General features: G+C 42.6%; 1 protein-coding gene across 1 annotated transcript in view; it reads left to right on the plus strand.

The window, feature by feature from the left end:
- Txndc11 (thioredoxin domain containing 11) overlaps nucleotides 1–18659 on the plus strand; it is a 50092-nt gene that overhangs the window by 8829 nt on the left and 22604 nt on the right. The window contains exons 3-5 of the mRNA XM_070003470.1: nucleotides 1753–1850; nucleotides 4216–4345; nucleotides 10490–10583. Coding sequence (XP_069859571.1) covers nucleotides 1753–1850; nucleotides 4216–4345; nucleotides 10490–10583 — 322 coding nt within the window. The remainder of the gene's footprint in view (nucleotides 1–1752; nucleotides 1851–4215; nucleotides 4346–10489; nucleotides 10584–18659) is intronic.

Here is an 18659-nt window from a genome sequence, read left to right on the forward strand (position 1 = left end):
CTTGAGCCCACATCTCCACTTGCAGTTTTTTTGTTGCTGGTTAATTGGAGATAAGAGTCTCATGGACTTTCCTGCCTGGGCTAGCTTAGAACCATGATCCTCAGATCCTCAGCCTCCTGAGGAGCTAGGTGTGAGCCACTGGCACCCAGCTAACAATGGTGTTTTGTGCTAGGTGGTGTAAAGCATTTGAAGGTGGCTTTTTGTATGTTTGAATTACAAGCTATGAAAAATTTCAGACATGCAGCAAAGATTTAAGAATTTTACCTTTACTTCCCATGTAAATTCTGCTAGCATTTTGTGTATGAGTTTGTCATGTATTTATCATCTTACCTCTATCTGGGTTGTTGGCTAGAGACATTTTTTTTTCCCCCTTGGTAACCCTGGGTTTAAACTCAGGTTCTCAAATTTGCTTGCTAAGCAAACCTGAAAAGTCTACTACTTGAATCATTCTTGAGCCCTTAGAGACTTTTTTCCCCCTGCTGCCTGGCTCGCAGGACATGTATCTCTCTGCCTGGATACAATTTGATGGTCACTTCAGGAAAAGAGGGTGCTATTGGTATCTAGCGGGTAAAGGCCAGGAAAATTGTTAAACATCCTGCATCATCCTCAACCACTCTCATAATGAGAGCAAATGAAACCCTAACACTTCTCAGCTCAGGGTGACAAGAGTACTCCAAGCCATCAAGCCGTCTTAGTTATGGATGAATTTCAAAGTGAATTGCAGATATCAGGACACAGCTTTGGCATCTGTTTATAAGGTGCATTTAATTCATGTTTTTACTTTTTTTTTTTTTTTCCCTAGAGCTGGGGAACAAACCCAAGTCCTTGTCCATGCAAGGCAAGCACTGTACCATTGAGCTACATCCCCATCCCTTTTATTGTTCACTATGAACTAACTTTTTGTTTTGTTGGGGTTTTTTGTTGAGGTGGAGCTTGAACTCAGGGCCTGGAATCTGTCTCTGAGGTCTTTTGCTAAAGGCTAGCACTCTACCACTTTGAGTCATAGTGCCACTTCCTGAACTAGCTTTTAGAGTAAGGCTTAAGCCATTAGTTACCTCATTAGCTTTAAAGTAATCATTTATTTCTATGACATTCAAAATGTTTTATTGGCAGTAACATTTCATATTTTATTTTCAGACACTCCGTTTGACAATCAAAAGACCTCTACCCCCAGGTTTTCACTATGCTGGGCAAGCACTGTATTGCTGAGCTACATCCCTAGCCTGGGGCATTTCCCATGTCTTTTTTCTTTTCTTTTTTGTGTCAGTATTGGGGCTTGATCTCAGGGCCTAGGCTCTGGGCTTAGCTTTTTCACTCCAGTCTGATACTCTGCCACTTGAGCCACAGCTCCACTTCTGACTTTCTGGTGGTTAATTTGAGATAAACTTCTCACAGACGTTCCTGCCTGGGCTAGCTTCAAATTCTGAAATCTTAGCCTCCTAAGTAACCATGAGTATAGGTGTGAGGCAGTGGTTCTCTGCTCATTTCCTTCTAACTATGTATGCTGAAGACAAACTCCTTGGTACTCATTCACTTCAAGTAATTTCCTGTTGGGCCAGATTCCAAGTTCTAGCTGACACTGGAGACGAGTCTGTCTTTTTTATTTTAGTGGCAGATGCTTGAAACAGATTTTTAAAAATATACTTTCTGTTTCATTGAGAGGACTAGTTCCATTTTTATCCTTTCATCTTTCAGTCTGGTAACTGTTGGGTTGTTCTTCATGGTTATTTGAAACCTTACTTGGCTCTGCAGGTGTTGTTTGTGGCAGTTAACTGTTGGTGGAACCAGGGAAAATGCAGAAAGCAGAAGCACTTCTTCTACTTTCCTGTCATCCATCTGTATCACCGCAGGTAAGAGCTACCCTGGGCCTTCCAGCTTCACTTCCTGTTATCCTCATGAGAAAGTACTAGTGGTGCACTGTGGGAGACACAAATAGGTAAATTAATAAATAAATAACTCCAAAACAGTCACATCCATATGTAATCACTGTGTTTTGCTTTATTTTCTCCTTTGAATATACATTATCTATGCCCTTTCTATTTATTTATTTAATTAATTAATTTATTTATTATTTTTGTCAGTTGTGGGAATTGAACTCGGCCTGGGCACTGTCCCTGTGCTCTTTTGCTCAATGCTAGTGCTCTACCACTTTGAGCCACAGTGCCACTTCCTGTTTTTGAGTGGCTAATTGGAAATAAGAGTCTCATGGGGACTATTCTGTCCTGGCTGGCTGGGAGCCGTGATCCTCAGATCTCAGCTTCCTGAGTAGCTAGGATTACAGGCGTGAGCTACTTACTCCTGGCTTCTATGCCCTTTTTATAAAGATGGGACCAAATTAATAATCTTATTTCCTAAACTGCTTTTTCTCACTTTTTACATCATTATGTATATTACAGAATTGGTTTCAAATACACAATTACTACATTGTATGGCTTGCAAAGCAAGCTACCAGATACTTTTCTGTTCTTTTCTTTTAGGCGGTACTGACGTTTGAACTTAGGACCTTGCACTTACTAAGCAGGTGCTTTTTTAAGCCACAGCCCCCAGCCCTTTTTGGTATAGTTGCTTTTTGAATTAGGGTCTCACATTTATGACTAGGCTGACCTGAACTGTACTCTTCCCTCCTGTTTACACTTCCATATAGCTGTGATAACAAGTGTGTGCCACTGTGCCCAGCTTTTTATTGGTTTCAGAGGGTCTCATTAATTTTTTGCCTGGGCTGGCTGGAAATTTGATCCTTCAGATCCATTTCCTAAGTATTTAGGATTTCAGGTGTAAGCAATTGCATCAAGTTATGACTTTTTTCTTGAAATTATAATTTGTTAGTGGTTGATGGGATTGGTAGTGATAATGTGGTTTTTAAGCTGAGCTAATTTGTGGCCTTAACTCTTGAGTTCCAGCTATGCATGTGGAATGCTGGTTTATTTTTCTCACACTGTTTCTTTGCTATCATTCTGCAATGCACAATGGAGAATTGTGTTTGTCTTGTGTATTCTTATAACCAAGGATGAATAAAATTCTTTACTGTGCTCTGGCTGTTGTTGCTATTAACCATAAACTTTCTGTGTAGAGGAAGGAATGTTACAGACTTGCTGGATTTTATACCCCTTCCCTTTAGTTCATTTGGCCGTGTTTTGAAGATGGAGACAGCCAGGCCCTGTTTCGGATTAGTTTGGGAGGCTATTGAGAGCCAGGTGAGACGCTGACTAGATCAGAGGACAACTGAATGGTAGTTGTATCACAGAGCAGTACTGGATCATCAGCTCCCCACCCCCCCCAAGCCCTAAGGAAAAGGAAGACTTTTTTCTGTTGCAATAATATATATATACAAACATATATATGTACCTGAGATAATATTAAACAGCTACTTCTTTTCTTTTTTTTTTCAAAATTTTTATTGTGATTAAGTGCTTACATAATTTCCCAAATTTCACAGTATTGTCGGATAGTGATGCTTAGTTAAAGTCATAGACACCTTCTAACTTTCATGGAGCAAATTGTCTATCATGGTCTATAACATTTATGAATTCTATGAGCTTTGCAATAGTTATTTCTTCCATGTTGGGTGATATATACATTTCTTTTGTTTTGCATACTGTCAGCTGTTCCCTCTTTCCCACTTGTTCCCTCCCTCCCATCGCTGCCATTGAGTTGCTTAGTTCATTTTGGTCAATGTCTAGTGCAGCTGATGGGTCCCGCTGTTGTATGTTTTTCTGATTCCTTCTGGTTCTAAACAGCTACTTCTTAGTAGGCTGGGGGTTCACTGCCCACCTTGTTCTTTACTGCAAAGTGACATGAAGAAAGAATCTATCTACTCAAATTGTGTCTTACAGTCTTGGAGTCCCTGAGCCTGGGCTTAGTACCAGGGCCATGCTTTTTGGTTTTATAAACATTTTGTGGGAATTGATTACTTTCAGAGAGTTAGAATGGATTTAATTTGCAGTTGAACTAAACACATAGAAGGCTAACAGCTGCTGGGACCTCCTTGTATCTAAAGTAGAGATTCTTTCTGTTTTCTTGCTTTTCAAGACAAGGTTGTGTCTTGTTGCTTCTTAATTACACCTGCAGTCACTTCTAAGCAGCAGCTGTTTACCTGTGAACCCATCAGATACTAAAGTGGGACATTTTCATTCTGTGGTATTCATGATTTTAGTTCTTCATTGCAGTTTGTGCACATTATAATTATTTTTTTACTTCTTTTTTTTTTGGCACTAGTTTTGGACCAATTGAATACAAAGGCCCCATGAGTGCTGTTTACATTGAGAAGTTTATCCGCCGGGTGATGAAGCCCCTTTTGTACATCCCATCTCAATCGGAGCTACTAGATTTTCTCTCAAACTATGAGGTACCATTTCTAACATCTCCTGTCTGTTTTCAAGACCTTTTATTTCTATTCTGCATTGTTTGTATCAAAAGTGGCTTTTTTCCAGTATTGTACAATAATTGTAATTGTACAAAGTGGTATGTTTCATTATGACATTTTCATACTAATTGAAAAATATCTTTATGCTGGATACCAGTGGCTCATGCTTGTAATCCTGACTACTCATGAGGCTGAAATCTGAGGATCACAGTTTGAATCCAGCGTGGGCAGGAAAGTCTGGGAGACTCTTATCTCCACTTACCTACCAAAAAGCTGGTGGTGGAGCTGTGGCTTAAGTGATAGAATACCAACCTTGAGTAAAAAAGCTAACGGATATCCCTTAGGCTCTGAGTTCAAGCACCAGGACTGGCATAAAAAAACAGCAGCAACAACAACAAAAACATTAAAAATGTACCTTTAGAGTTGCAGCAATAATAAGCCCAAATTATAGATAAGATCCCCAGTTCAATGCATTCAGATGCTGATCTTGGATGGCTTGGCCACATGAAATTAAGAGACTAGAAAACAGCAAAATCTTATTTGTGGTTTGCTTGACAACTTTTAGCAAACTTACACCTTGTTTCAGTTCACTGCGGTATATGAAAATTATCTTGTAAATTACACACAGCTGCAAGTTTCTGTGACCTACCTTTGCTTTGTTTTGCTTTGTTTTTTGTGTTTTTTTTTTTGTTGGTCATGGGGCTGAACTCTTGGCCTTGGCTCTGTCCCTGAGCTCTTCCGCTCATGGCTAGCACTCTACTACTTGAGCTATAGCACTACTTCCTGCTTTTTCTGCTTATGTGATGCTGAGGAATTGAACCAGGGCCTCATATATGCAAGGCAAGCACTCTACCACTGAGCCACCTTCCCAGCTCCTGTACCTGGTTTTCTTGTTTTGTTTTGTTTTTTTGTTGGTTGTGGGGCTTGAATTCTGGGCCTGGGCGCTGTCCTTCAGCTCTTCAGGTCAAGGTGAGCACTCTACCACTTGAGCCACAATGCTACTTCTGGTTTTCTGGTGGTTAATTGGAGATAAGAGTCTCACAGACTTTCCTGCTCAGGCTGGTTTTTAACTACAATCTCAGCCTCCTGAGTAGCTAGGATTATAGCTGTGAGCCACTGGTGCCTGGCTCTGGCTTTTCTTGTTGTAGCTGGGCTTTTCTAAAAACTTGATATTTCTTTTCTGTTTTATTTATAAATTAAATTTGATGGTGCTGGGTTTTGAACTCAGGGTAGGGCCTCATGCTTGCTAGACCAGTTCTGAACCACCTCAGCCATACCCTCGGCCCCTTTCTGTTTTGTTGAGTGTGTGCTGCTTCAAGGTCTTACAGCCTGTTTCCTAACTTTGGTAACATGGCTTCTTTCCTGCCTCCCCATCACCACCTTCAACCTCATAAATTGGCACCCAGCTGGAATTCCCACTTCTATAAGGAATTGTTTTGTAATAAAACTGATAAAAAAAAAAAAAAGTGTTCTTTTGGTGTTGGGCACTAGTGGTTCATGCCTGTAATCTTAGTTACTCAAGAGGCTGAGATCTCGCAGTTCAAAGCCAGCCTAGGCAAGAAAGTTCATGAAACTTTTATCTCCAGTTAATCAGCAAAAAAAGCCAGAAGTAGAGGTGTGACTCAACAGGTAGAGCACCATCCTTGAGCCAAAAAAACAAGTGAGAGTGAGAGGCCTTGAGTTCACACCAGCATCAAAAGAAGAAAAAAGAAAAAAAGGAAAGTTCATATCCAAGCTGGCAACTTCTGAAATCCTAGTTACCCAGGAGACTTGAGATCTGAGAATCTTTGTTTAGAGCCAGCCTGGGCAAAAAAAGTACTTGAGACTCCATCTCCAAATCAGAAAAATGCAGGACTGAAAGGTTTTTTGTTTGTTTTTTCAGTTATGGGGCTTAAACAAGGGTCTGGGTGCTGTTCCTAAGCTCCTTTGCTCAAGGCTAGTGCTCAACCACCTTGAGTCACAGCACTACTTTCAGTTTTCTGGTGGTTAGATTTAAGAGTCTCATGGATTTTCCTGCATGGGCTGGCTTTGAACCATTATCCTCAGATCTCAACCTCCTGAGTAGCTAAGATTACAGGTGTAAGAATTGAAACTTCAGAATCTAGCTAGAGGTTAAAGTTTCAAATATTTAATTATTTTCTGAACATTTGAATCTTCTTCCATGATAGAAAAGTTTGGAAGGTGTTGGCCTTCATTTATCTTAGATATTATGTGAGTAATGTTTTTTATTCTTTTAAAGCACGTAACCAAAGTTTCTGATTTGTACGTCAACCCTCAAAATGGTAATGGTATTAGTATTTAAAACTTTTATTTGTACCTGGCGCTGTTGGCTCACGCCTGTAATCCTAGCTTCTCAGGAGGTCTAGATCTGAGGATTGTGGTTCAAAGCCAGACTGGGCAGGAAAGTCTGTGAGACTCTTTATCTCCAACAAACCACCAAAAAAAGTGGCACTGTGACTCAAGTGGTAGAGCACTTTCCTTGAGCTGAAGGGCTGAGGGATAGCACCCAGGCCCAGAGTTCAAGCCTTACAACTGAGAGAAAAAAACAAAACAACTTTTATTTTGTAAAATATTTTATAAATCTTTTTGTGAACTTATACAATTTACCTATTCAGAACAGCTAGTTAATGTTCGTTCATTCATCCATCTGTTAATTCATTTGTTTATTTTTGGCCAGTCATAGGGCTTGAACTCAGGGCCTGGGTGCTGTCCCTTAGCTTCTCCACTCAAGGCTAGTGCTCTATTAGTTGAACCACTCTTCCATTTCTGGCTTTTTGCTGGTTAATTGTTGATAAGAATGTCTCAGGGGATTTGTCTGCATAAGTTGGGTTTGATCTGTGATGCTCAGATCTTAGCCTCTTAGCCAAGATTATAGCCAACAGCTCCTAGACGTTCATTTATTCTTAAAGTCTTGTGAAGTGTTTTAAATTTAAGTAGGATTGAAAAAGGCTTGGGATTGTTTTTGAGGGAGTGAGAGTTAGGTTAATTGCCAGGTGAGAGAAAAATCTAGATTTTGGAGAAAACTTAGAATGCTTACCTCCCAGTATTACAATATTGGCTTGTCAATATATGATTTACATAATTTACATGTAAATCTCCACCTGAATGTTGAGCAGAGAGCTACCTCTGTGAGTGTATAGCTTTACAGCACAAACAGTCAAAACAGTTTTATATTTTCTAGGTGTGAGTGTTAACATTTGAAATAAAGAAGTATTTCAGGTAGCATTGAGTAAAAGCACATGGAGAAGGGTGTGTGCCATCTGCTGGATGTAGTTGGTACTACTTGCAGGTGATTTTCACCTGCTCATTAAAACGGCTCTAAATGCACCACACCACAGAGTGGCATGAACATATCAGCTAGGTCAGGTTATGCTCTGCCACTCACTAGGTCTTGCTGCTTTAAAAAATTTTTTTTTCCTTTGGGGGGTGGTGGTGGCGGTTTGAACTCAGAGCCTGGGCTTTCTAAAACCCTGAGCTCCTTTGCTTGGTTGCACTACTTTCAGCTCTTTTGGTGGTTAATTGGAGACAATAGTCTCATGGATTTTCCTGCTCAGGCTAGTTTAAAGCTGCGATCCTCAGATCTCAGCCTCCTGAGTTGCTAGGATTATTGGCGGGAGTCACGAGCACCTGGCTGGGTCTTGCTGTTTGCTAAATTAAAAACTTGAAGGAGGAGCTTTGTTTTAGTTACTTTTTTACTTTTTTTGGTCAGTTATTGGGCTTGAACTCTGGGCCTGGACGCTGTCCCTGTGCTCTTCAGCTCGAGGTGAGCATTCTACCACTTGAGCCACAGCACCACTTTCTCAACTTTTTTACTTTTTTGTCCCTGTTGTAAATTGTTTGCTGTTCTGTGTTAGGCACCTTCTGATGTGGAAGTATATTTATGAACAAGAGAGTCTCTATTTCATAGAGTTATAGCATGGACATAGACAACAAACAGGAAAACATTTTTTAGTAGGTGCTAGAACTCAAAATCATGCCCTTTGCTCATGCAAGCTGCACCCCGGGCAAGTAGCCCTTAGAATGTATTTAACCTATTATATATAGCTGGTATTTCACATTTATATATCCTCTAATTATCATATGTAGTCATTGAATTTGTATTCCTCATTTGTTTGGTAAGGTGAAAATAATTTTGTGTGTCCTGTTGGTGAATTTCTTTGGTCAAAGAACCAGCTTAGGTCAGGCACCAGTAGTTCACCCCTGTAATTCTAGCTACTCAGGAGGAGGCTGAAATCTGAGGATTGTAGTTCAAAGCTAGCCTGGGCAGGAAAGTTCGTGATACTCTTATCTCCAATAAACTACCAAGAAAGCTGGAAGTGGTGCTGTGGCTCAAGTGGTAGAGTGCTACTGAGCAAAAGAAGTTCAGGGACAGAGTCCAGGCCCAGAGTTCAAGTCCCAGGATTGGGGGGGTGAAGGGAGGAACCAGCATAGGCCAGGCACTGATGGTTCACACTTGTAGTCCTAGCTAGTAAGGAGGCTGAGATCTAAGGATCTCAGTTTGAAGCCAGCCCAGGCAGGAAAGTCCATGAGACTCTCACCTCCAATTAATGACCAAAAAGCCAGAAGTGGAGTTGTGGCTCAAAGTGGTAGAGCATTAGCCTTGAGCATAAAAGTTCAGGGACATTACTCAGGTTATAAGTTCAAGCCCTAAGACCAGCACACACAGAAAATAACCAGCTTGAGTTGGTTTGTCTTCTTCCTTCCCTTTCTCCTTCCTTCTTCCTTTTCTTCCCTCTTTTCCTCATCCTCCTGCACTTGTTGTTGTTGGTGGTGGTGGTGGTGGTGGTAGTGGTCATGGGGCCTGAACTCAGCCTGGGGGCTGTCCCTGAGCTCTTCAGCTTAAGGTGAGCACTCTACCACTTGAGCCACAGCACCACTTCTGGTTTTCTGAGTGGTTTATTGGAGATGAGAGTCTCATGGGCTTCTCCTGCCGGGGCTAGCTTTGAACCAAGATCCTCAGATCTTAGCCTCCTCAGTAGCTAGGATTACAGGCATGAGCCACTGGCGCCTGGCTCCGCACTTCTTTTTATAGTATTGTGGTTTTGAATTCAGGGCCACCTCGCACTATATACCTTAGCCCTCTTTGCTTTAGTTATTTTTCAGGTAAGGTTTCATTCTTTCTGTCCAAGGTTGGCTTCAGACTGTGGTTCTTCTACCTAACCTTCTGCATCGCTGAGATTATAACCAACCTTTCACCATGCCTGGCTTATTGTTTGAGTGATAGTCTCACCAATTTTTTGCCTGGACTGGTCTTGAGCTTTGATCCTCCTATCTCCTCCTTGGTCACTAGAATGACAGAGTAAGAGCCACTGTATTTGGCAAGCTTATGCCTTCTGACTTCAGACACAGTACTTTTTCCTTGGGCATTTTACAATTGAGCTTTCATAGATAGATCAGATTATCACAGAACCAAACTGGGCAGACCCCACAGGACTCCCAAAGAGTGAGTCACAGGAGGCGGGTGATCCCTGTGGGGCCAGTTCACAGGTTGGCAAATGGCAGGACCTCCCTGCCCAGATGAGAGCAGGGGATGGAGCAGGTAGCAATGAGTGTGAGTGTGAAAGAGCAAGAGGACACACTAAGCTGGCCAGAAAGGAGGCTTCGCCCTGGTAGTGTGGGGGCTTGATCCTAGGGGAGGCCATTCAGTAAAGCCTGGCTTCCAGCAAGGCAGAAGGTAACAGAAGCTATCTCCCAGGCCTACATACAGGAATACAAATCAACAAGGGGTCTTGAGCTGAACAGTATGTATAAACTAAACCCAGGAAAAGGTGTACACAATTTGGCTATAGCTCGCCTGGAGTCGTGACAACAAAGGCAGTGAGCATTCCTTCCCTTCACACCCCCTCATCTATACATAGTGAGGTTTCCAGCCACGGGCTGGAAAAGCTTGCAGCAGAGGCCAAAACCTCTGCCTGGGGAAGGAGAAAGAAGTCCAGCTTCTGGGACCACCCTTGAAACTGCTGGGGCTCCATCCCTTCTCCCTGGTGGTATCACAAAGAGATGAAGTTCCCCCAGCTCCAGCCTTCCTCGGGCTTCCTAGAGAGGGAAGCACAGCACACTGCACTGGTCAGATGTTCTAATTCTGCAAATGTCTGTCACTGACCTGCCTGTGTCTTCTTCCTGCAGCCTGGGGTTCTGGGCTACTTTGAGTTCAGCGGCTCGCCACAGCCTCCCGGCTACTTGACCTTCTTCGCCTCAGCCCTGCACTCGCTGAAGAAAGGTGAGCTGACCTGTCAGGCCTCCAGTCCTAGCGCACGCACATTTATGTATATTCACTGCCATTATACTTCCTACTTTGCTTGATTACTGTTCTCAGTGTATTCTTAGTACACAATTACATTGTGTGTAGTGTTCTATTATTAGTAGAGTTCAGTACTATTTCAATTATTTTCTCTTTAGCTTTCAGGACATATAGCTCGATCATATGGTGCCTACAAGTATATACTTGGTATTTTTTAAAACAAAAATGTATTGTATTCTAGTCATTTTTGGCCCAGTTACAGGTTTTGCACAGGGTCTTCACTAGTTACCTGCTCTGTTAGGTAACTTAGCTGAACACTTCTTGGAGGGCTATTTCTCACGTGTCAGAGTCATGACATGGCACCGAGTATGCTGCCGATTTCCTCTTGCACTCATACCTCACGGACTTAGCTGAGTCTTGTATTATTTGGATTCCCACTGTTTGCATCAGATGTCATCTTTCCATATGGATGTGTCCTGTCATGAGGCCACGCCTGCCAGCTCTGTTGGACACGTCCATGTCTTCTTCTTTGTTACCACTCTGGCCCTGCACCTGCACCTGCACTGGACAGTAGACAGGCTCAGCTCTACACCCACCAATCTCTTATGCAACCTTTAGGGGCCAGCTGAAAAATGTAATTACTAATATCTTGTTGTTTAGGAACTTGTCCTTCTCTAGTCTAAATTGTTGTTACCTTCCTAGCCCTTCATAGCTTGCCTTTTCTCCAGCAGTTACTAGATGAGTTGTTGAATGTCACTCTGCTTTCGCAGACTCAGATTTCTGAGGGTGGCTTCAGTTTAGTGTTTCTCTCCAGTGTCTGGCACATAGCAGAGACACCATCAATATTTGCCCATTGAGTAACCAAATTAGTATCCTCTTAGCCAGGAGATCCACAGAGAGAATGCAACCATCTCTTTATTACTGGATACTGGATTGCTTCAGGTGTTTTTGTTTTGAATTATAACAGCTTATTATCAACACACCAAACAATTGTACAACTGTTTTAAAATATACACTGTCAGGCTGAGAATGTGGCTTAGTGGTAGAATGCTTGTCTAGCATACATGAAGCCCTGGGTTTGATTCCTCTGTACCTCATAAACAGAAAAAGTCAGAAGTAGCTCTGTGGTTCAATTGGTAGAATGCTAACCTTGAGCAAAAGAAGCTTAGGGACAGTACTTAGGCCCTGAGTTCAAGCCCCAGGACTGGCAGACACACACACCTCTCTCTCTCTCTCTCTCTCTCTCTCTCTCTCTCTCTCTCTCTCTCTCTCTCTCTCTCTCTTCTCTCTCTCTCTTTCTCTCTCTCTCTCTCTCTCTCTCTCTCTCTCTCTCTCTCTCTCTTTCTCTCTCTCTCTCTCTCTCAAGGTTTTATGCCTAGAGAATTTACTGTGTTCACATTTTTATCTGGGAGTCATCAGGGAGGAAAGCACGCTTTCTGTCCACTTGAAAGACTTGGTACTCTATAGCTTCACGTGATAAGAAAACTCAGTGACCCTAAGGTAGAAAACGAAACACTTGCAACTTAAATACATTTAGAAGCAGATGTTCAAAGCCCTCTGTGGAAAATTAAGACCTTTCAAAACAGACCTTACCTTAAAATTTCTATAAAGGTTACCTAGAGATATTCAATGAGATGATGTTGCATTCAAGCCCCTGAGCTAATGGGATGTTTAGGATAGGGGAGGGTTTGGTTAGCTTATATTGTGTGCTATTCTGTTGTACTATTGTGAAACAAGTAGCTCATCCTCAACTTTTATTCAGAGGCTTCCAACCTGGATACAAAATAGCCGTTTTTTTCCCTTTCAGTCTTTAGACTGAGAGAGGGCAAGATTGGGATAGAATGGAGTTAAGAGGGAAAGTGCCAGGTGTGATGGCATACAGTTATAGTCCCAGCTACCCCGGAGGCTGAGGTAGGAGGATAATTGGAGCCCGGGAGTTCAAAGCCAGCTTGGGCAACATAGAGAGACCCTGTCTCAAAACAGAAAAAACACATAACCTAGGGATAGACTCTCTGAGGTGCAGTTTGGGTAGCACATTTGGAGTTCTAGCATTCTCAAGGCCCTGGGTTCCACTCCCAGCACCCAGAAAATGCAAACAGAAAATGCAAACTGATCTTGCTAATTTTGACAGCTGACTGTTTGAAGACTCCCCTCATAGTATGGTCTGGTTTATCTCTATTTCTTCCCTACCCCATGATTCTACTTGATTTTATGAGGTCCTGTCTGTATACATGTTCATAGGAGCCAAGATTCATTATAATCATCCCAATTCATTCCATTGCTGTGTGTGTATACATGGCCAAGTTCCCACTTAGGCTTAATGATCCATTTTGAGAAACAAAAAGGGGAATCTGGAATGGTATTTTCCCTAATGCATGCTCTCTGAAGGATTACCTAAAATAAATCTTGCCTTGAGCATGTGGGCTTTCCTTTTCTTTCTTACACTATGCAGTTCAACAGTGTTGCCTTATATTAGCAGCAGATGTGCAGTGAGAGACATGGGTGCTTTTCTTTTCATTTCTTTTCTTTCTTGGTTGTGGGGCTTGAACTCTAGGCCTGGGCGCTGTCCCTCAGCTCTTCAGCTTAAGGCAAGCCTCTACCACTTGAGCCACAGCGCCACTTCCATTTTCTGGTGGATAATTGGAGATCAGAGTTTCACAGACTTTCCTTCCCAGGCTGGCTTTGAACCGTGATCCTCAAATCTCAGCCTCCTGAGTAGCTAGGATTACAGGTATGAGCCACTAGCACCAGGTTGGTGGGCGCTTTTCTTACGCTGGGGTTGCAGATGACAGTTTTAGGTCAAGATCCTTTTTACACTGTCTATACAAATGGGGACCTGAGGGCTGGGGATGTGGTTTAGTGGTAGAGTGCTTACCTGTTATACATGAAGCCCTGGATTTGATTCCTCAGTACCACATCAACAGAAAAAGCCAGAAGTAGCGCTGTGGCTCAGGTGGTAGGGTGCTAGCCTTGAGCAAAAGAAGCTCAGGAACAGTGCCCAGGCCCTGAGTTCAAGCCCCAGGACTGGCAAAAATAAAATAAAATAAAAAATGAGGACCTGAGACACTTAACGTTTGTTTGTTGTACAGCTGATGTGAAGAAGTGTTTTGGTGATCATGGTAGAAAACAGATGCCCTGCTTTGATTGTTTGTTTGTTTGTTTGTTTTGCTGGTCCTGGTGATTGAATCCACTTGTAACACTTCTAGTTACATCCCCCAGCCCAGTATAATGATTTTTTTTTTTTTTTTTGTCAGTCATGGGGCTTGAACTCTGGGCTTGAGCACTGTCCCTTAGCTCGCTCAAGGCTAGTGCTCTACCACTTGAGCCACAGTGCCACTTCCAGTTTTCTGGTGGTTTATTGGAGATAAAAGTCTCATGGACTTTCCTGCCCAGGCTGGCTTTGAACTGTGTCCTCAGATCTCAGCCTCCTAAGTAGCTAGCATTACAAGTGTGAGACACCAGCATCTGGCTCTTTTTCTTTCTTTCTTTCTTTTTTTTTTTTTTTTTTGGTCAGTCATGGGGCCTGAATTCTTGGCCTGGGCACTGTCCCTCAGTTCTTCAGCTCAAGGCTAGTGTTCTACCACTTGAGCCACAGTGCCACTTCTGGCTTTTTCTGCTTATGTGGTGCTGAGGAATCGAACCCAGGGCTTTGTGCATGCAAGGCAAGCACTCTACCACTGAGCCACCTTCCCAGCCCCCAGATTAATGCTTTTTTTTGAAACTGTCATATAAATAGTCAGGACAGGGGCTGGGAAGGTGGCTCAGTGGTAGAGCACTTGCCTTGCATGCCTGAGGCCCTGGGTTCGATTCCTCAGCACCACATAAGCAAAAAGAAAAAAGCTGGAAGTGGCGCTGTGGCTCAAGTGGTAGAGTGCTAGCCTTGAGATGAAGAGCTGAGGGACAGCACCCAGGCCCAGAGTTCAGGCCCCACGATTGGACCCCCCCCCCCCAAAAAAAAAGTCAGGACACTCGAGTTCTGTCTTTTTTTCTTTTTTCTCTTATCTTTTTTGTACCAGTCCTAAGGCTTGAACTCAAGGGCCTGGATGCTGCTTCCTAGCTCCTCTGCCCCCTCTACCCCTACCCCACAAGGCTAGCACTGTTACTTGAGCCACAACTCCACTTCCAGCTTTTTGTTGGCTAATTGGAGATAAGAGTCTCAGGGACTTTCCTGCCCAGTCTGACTTTGAACTGCAATCCTTAGATCTCGGCCTCCTGAGTCTCTAGGATATCAAGCATGAGCCCCTAGCACTTAGCTTAGGTCTACATTTTTTTGAAGCTACCTGGTCATCAGTCTGCAAATAACTTGGAAGTGTGCTGGTGCCGGGATGCCAAGAGGAGAGCTCAGTCCTGCCTCTCGGGTGTGAGAGTGGAGCTCTGTGTGCCACCCCCCCCCCCCCGCCCCCCAAGGCTGTCTGTTGTTTGATCTGCACATGACGGTAAGGAAGAGCAGGGAGCGTTCACATACTGTCTCTGCACTGCCACAGTTGCTTTCTCTCTGTTTTAACTCTCTCCTTTGTTCCCCACTGTCTCTGGCCTCAACTTGTGGATCTCTGCCGTGGTGCTAATCTACCAGTTGATAGAGGCCACTTACTAGGTGGTGGGGTGGGACTCTGGGTTGTATTTCTACCCATTATTTTCCTAGCCTCCTTAAGTTTAGCATTAAGTCTTTATTTATATTTTCATGTATTTAAATCTCTGGTTCTTTTTCTTCTTTTTTCTGTAAATATGATGACTTACATTCTTTTTAAAAGTTATTTGGAACTTTACACTACTTGCTTATAGTTGACTCAAAGCAACACGCAGGTTTTTTTCCCCCCTTCTCATTAACTAATTGGTTAGTGCTATTTATTTACAAAATGATGTTTTCTTTCCTGTTATCTGGCTGGTACTTGCTTAGCCACAAAATACATGCACGTATACTTGTGTCTTTTCCTGTGTTTTCTCTTGGTCTAGGCATCTGTTTTCATAGGAGTAAATATAGTATTTGTTTCTTTATAAGTTGTGATTTCCTGGAAAAGTGCAGGCTTCATTCACTTCCTCTACTTCAGATGTTCTACAGAATATTCTTTATCCATCCATGTCTTCATCTGGTTTTTGGTTGGAATTTAACATGTTAATTGACTTGGAGATACTAGATGTGGTATCATTTACCTTCCCCTTTTAGGTTTGAAGCATTATCATCCATTTATTTAAACGTTCGTTTTAATTTTTCATAGCAAGTCTTACAGGACTTATTAATGTTTAATGGTTTCTAAGTGCCGAGTGATGAAGTGAGGGCTGGCAGTCTGTGTGTTCCAGAAGCTTTGTCTGCTCTTCTTAGTCTACACAGCTGCTTCCCTCGGAACCATTCCATATTGGCACCCAGCCTGCATTATTCTGCCTCAAGAAAGCTTGGTAGAGGGCTTATAATTTAAGAATTTTTTAATCTTATGAATACTTCATTGTTTTTTATAAAAATGTGTTCTGGTAAAATGTTATATTCTAATATGATTTGGAGACTTTTAAAAAAGAAAATTTGCGGGCTGGGAAAGTAGCTCAGTGGTAGAGCGCTTGCCTTGCATGCATGAGGCCCTGGGTTCGATTCCTCAGCACCACATAAGCAGAAAAAAAAAAAAAAAAGTTCTTAAAAAAAGAAAATTTGCTGGAGAAGACGATGTGCATGCTAGGTGGGTGCTCCCCCACTAAGTTATATCCCGAGTCCTTACAGAAAACTTCGATCCTGCTTTCTATCTGATTTACAAAGGGGGAGCAGGGGCTCAGAAGCTGGAGCGTTTGCCCTTATCCTTTTTCTCAGCTGGGGCTGTAAGTTTGGAATAAAAAAAGTTAAATTTTCTGTTTGGGTTTATCTACCTAAGCATTTGAGGAGAGTAGAGATGAGAGTAAACGCTTATTTTATAAGACCAAACTACATGTTACCTGTGAATGAAGTCTGCAATACCTTAGAAGCTAAGCTTGCTGAAAGCATCCCAAGCTTTCATTATTGTTTTGGAAGGAGCATCTACACATGAAATTTATGTTACTTGACTGCCTGCATGTGTGCATCTTCCTCTTCTCCTTCCAGTAGCACTGGCACCTGCTCCTCATGGGTTTCTCAGTGTTGGCTGGATTCCCCTTCCGCACAGCAGGAGCTGTTGACATTGTGTGTATTGAGTGAGTTATTTTCCTGTCCTTGTGCACTGTACGTGACTCGAGGTGAATGAATGACTAATAAAGGACTTGAAAAAGATTTTGTGTCGCTTGATTGCAGGACGTGGCGCGCATGCCTGTAATCTCAGCACTCTCAAAAGGTGGAGACAGGAGAATTTTGTAAGATTGAGGCAAGCCTGGATTACACAATCGGGACCCTGTCTCAAAAACCCAAGTCATTTGGGTCCCTACCATTTCTTCTCAGTTTGGGCCCGCAAAGTGAGAGCACTATGTGTGGCAGGGCTGTGGCAGGGCTGCACGGAGCCCTGCTTAGACCATGCTTGTTTTCCCTCCACTGGCTTCTCCCTGTACCCTGATACTACAGTCCTAATGAATCATAACTCATATAGTTTTAAGTGGCTTGAAAATACAGTGAGTTGTTACCCACAACTAGTATTTCCCTTCCTTTCTGCCATATGATCCCTTTGGGAATTATAATCTTAGTTAACAGGGAACCTTGTGGCATACGATTTTCTTAGGAACACATTTTGGAAGTACAGTTGGCCGGCTATGTCCACAGATTAATTATATAAATTACTTTTGTTAAAGTAATTTTGAAAAAACTTTGCCTACTCAGGGAGCTGAGACAGAAAGATTATTTGAATCCAGGAATTTGGGGCTGGTGTAGACAATAATGTATAACCTTGTCTCTTTAAAAATATGTATTGCCTCTGTATTGAATGTGTACAGATTTTTTTCCTTGTCATTCCTCAAACAATAGAGTACAGCAGCCGTTTGTGTGAGAATCACATTATATAAGGCATGGTAGGAAATATAGGGGTGATGGACATTGTACCAGGGCTGTGTATGTGTTATGTTCCAAGGGTGCAGGGGTTTGGGTGTGTTACTTATAATGTTAGTGTACCATTTTGCATAAGAGACTTGAGCATCCTAGGTTTTGGTATCGCTGGTATGAGGTCCTGAAACCTCCAGGCCCCTAATCCCCCATCTGGATAGTGAGGGGTGACCACTAGTCTCATGAGCTCTTTGTAATTGCATGTATGTTCCCTTTGCTCTGCCAGGTGGCATCTGGTAGAGCTGGGTTGGCACACAGGGTCCTCCATATAGTTGCTTATAAAGAAAGCTTTTCTGGAGCACTTTAAGCACTTTTTTTTTCCTTAGTTCTGGAACTTGAATTCAGGACTTGGGTGCTGTCCCTGAGCCTCTGTGCTCAAGACTAGCACTCTGCAACTTGAGCCTCAGTGCCACCTCTTGCTTTTTTGGAATAGTTTATTGGAGATATGCGTCTCATGGACTTTCCTGCCCAAGCTGGCTTTGAACTGTGATCCTCAGATCTCTGTCTTCTGAGTAGCTAGGATTACAGGCTTGTGATTTAAAAAAAAAAAAAAAAACAGCTTCACAGAGCCTGGAAGGTAGCATTGTCTTCCCCTGCATGTGTATATTTTTCTAGGGCTTTGGAAAAACAAGGGCCTGCTAACCAAGAAGGACCCAGAGACTGCTCAGTATGTTTGTGTGGGTCTTTGAGTAGAACAGGTTATAGGACCACTCTGTTGTATTGGATAATCTTGTCATTATCACTGTGTTTTAACTATAGAGAGCAAAACTACAGAAACAGAATGAAGACAGAGGTAGGCCACATGTTCCTCCAGATTTTAGTTAACTATGGGCCCAAATAAGGAGTCTATGCTGTTCAGTAAAAGCAGTTTCAATATCTGTTTCAGGCCCATAGTAAACAGAAGGATTCTTAGAAGTAGAATTGGAAGCAGAACAGGCAACGAGAGTGATGTGGAGTGAGGACTTGCCTGGCTATTGATAGTTCTGAAGATGGAGGAAGAGGCTGCAGCCAAGGCGCTAGAGAGGGCCAGGAGACAGGGGTCCCTGGAACTTCTAGAAGGAACACACTCTGCA

The sequence above is a fragment of the Dipodomys merriami genome, unplaced genomic scaffold (assembly GCF_024711535.1).
Source record: "Dipodomys merriami isolate MVZ:Mamm:240054 unplaced genomic scaffold, mDipMer1.0.p SCAF_60, whole genome shotgun sequence".
Taxonomy (NCBI): domain Eukaryota; kingdom Metazoa; phylum Chordata; class Mammalia; order Rodentia; family Heteromyidae; genus Dipodomys; species Dipodomys merriami.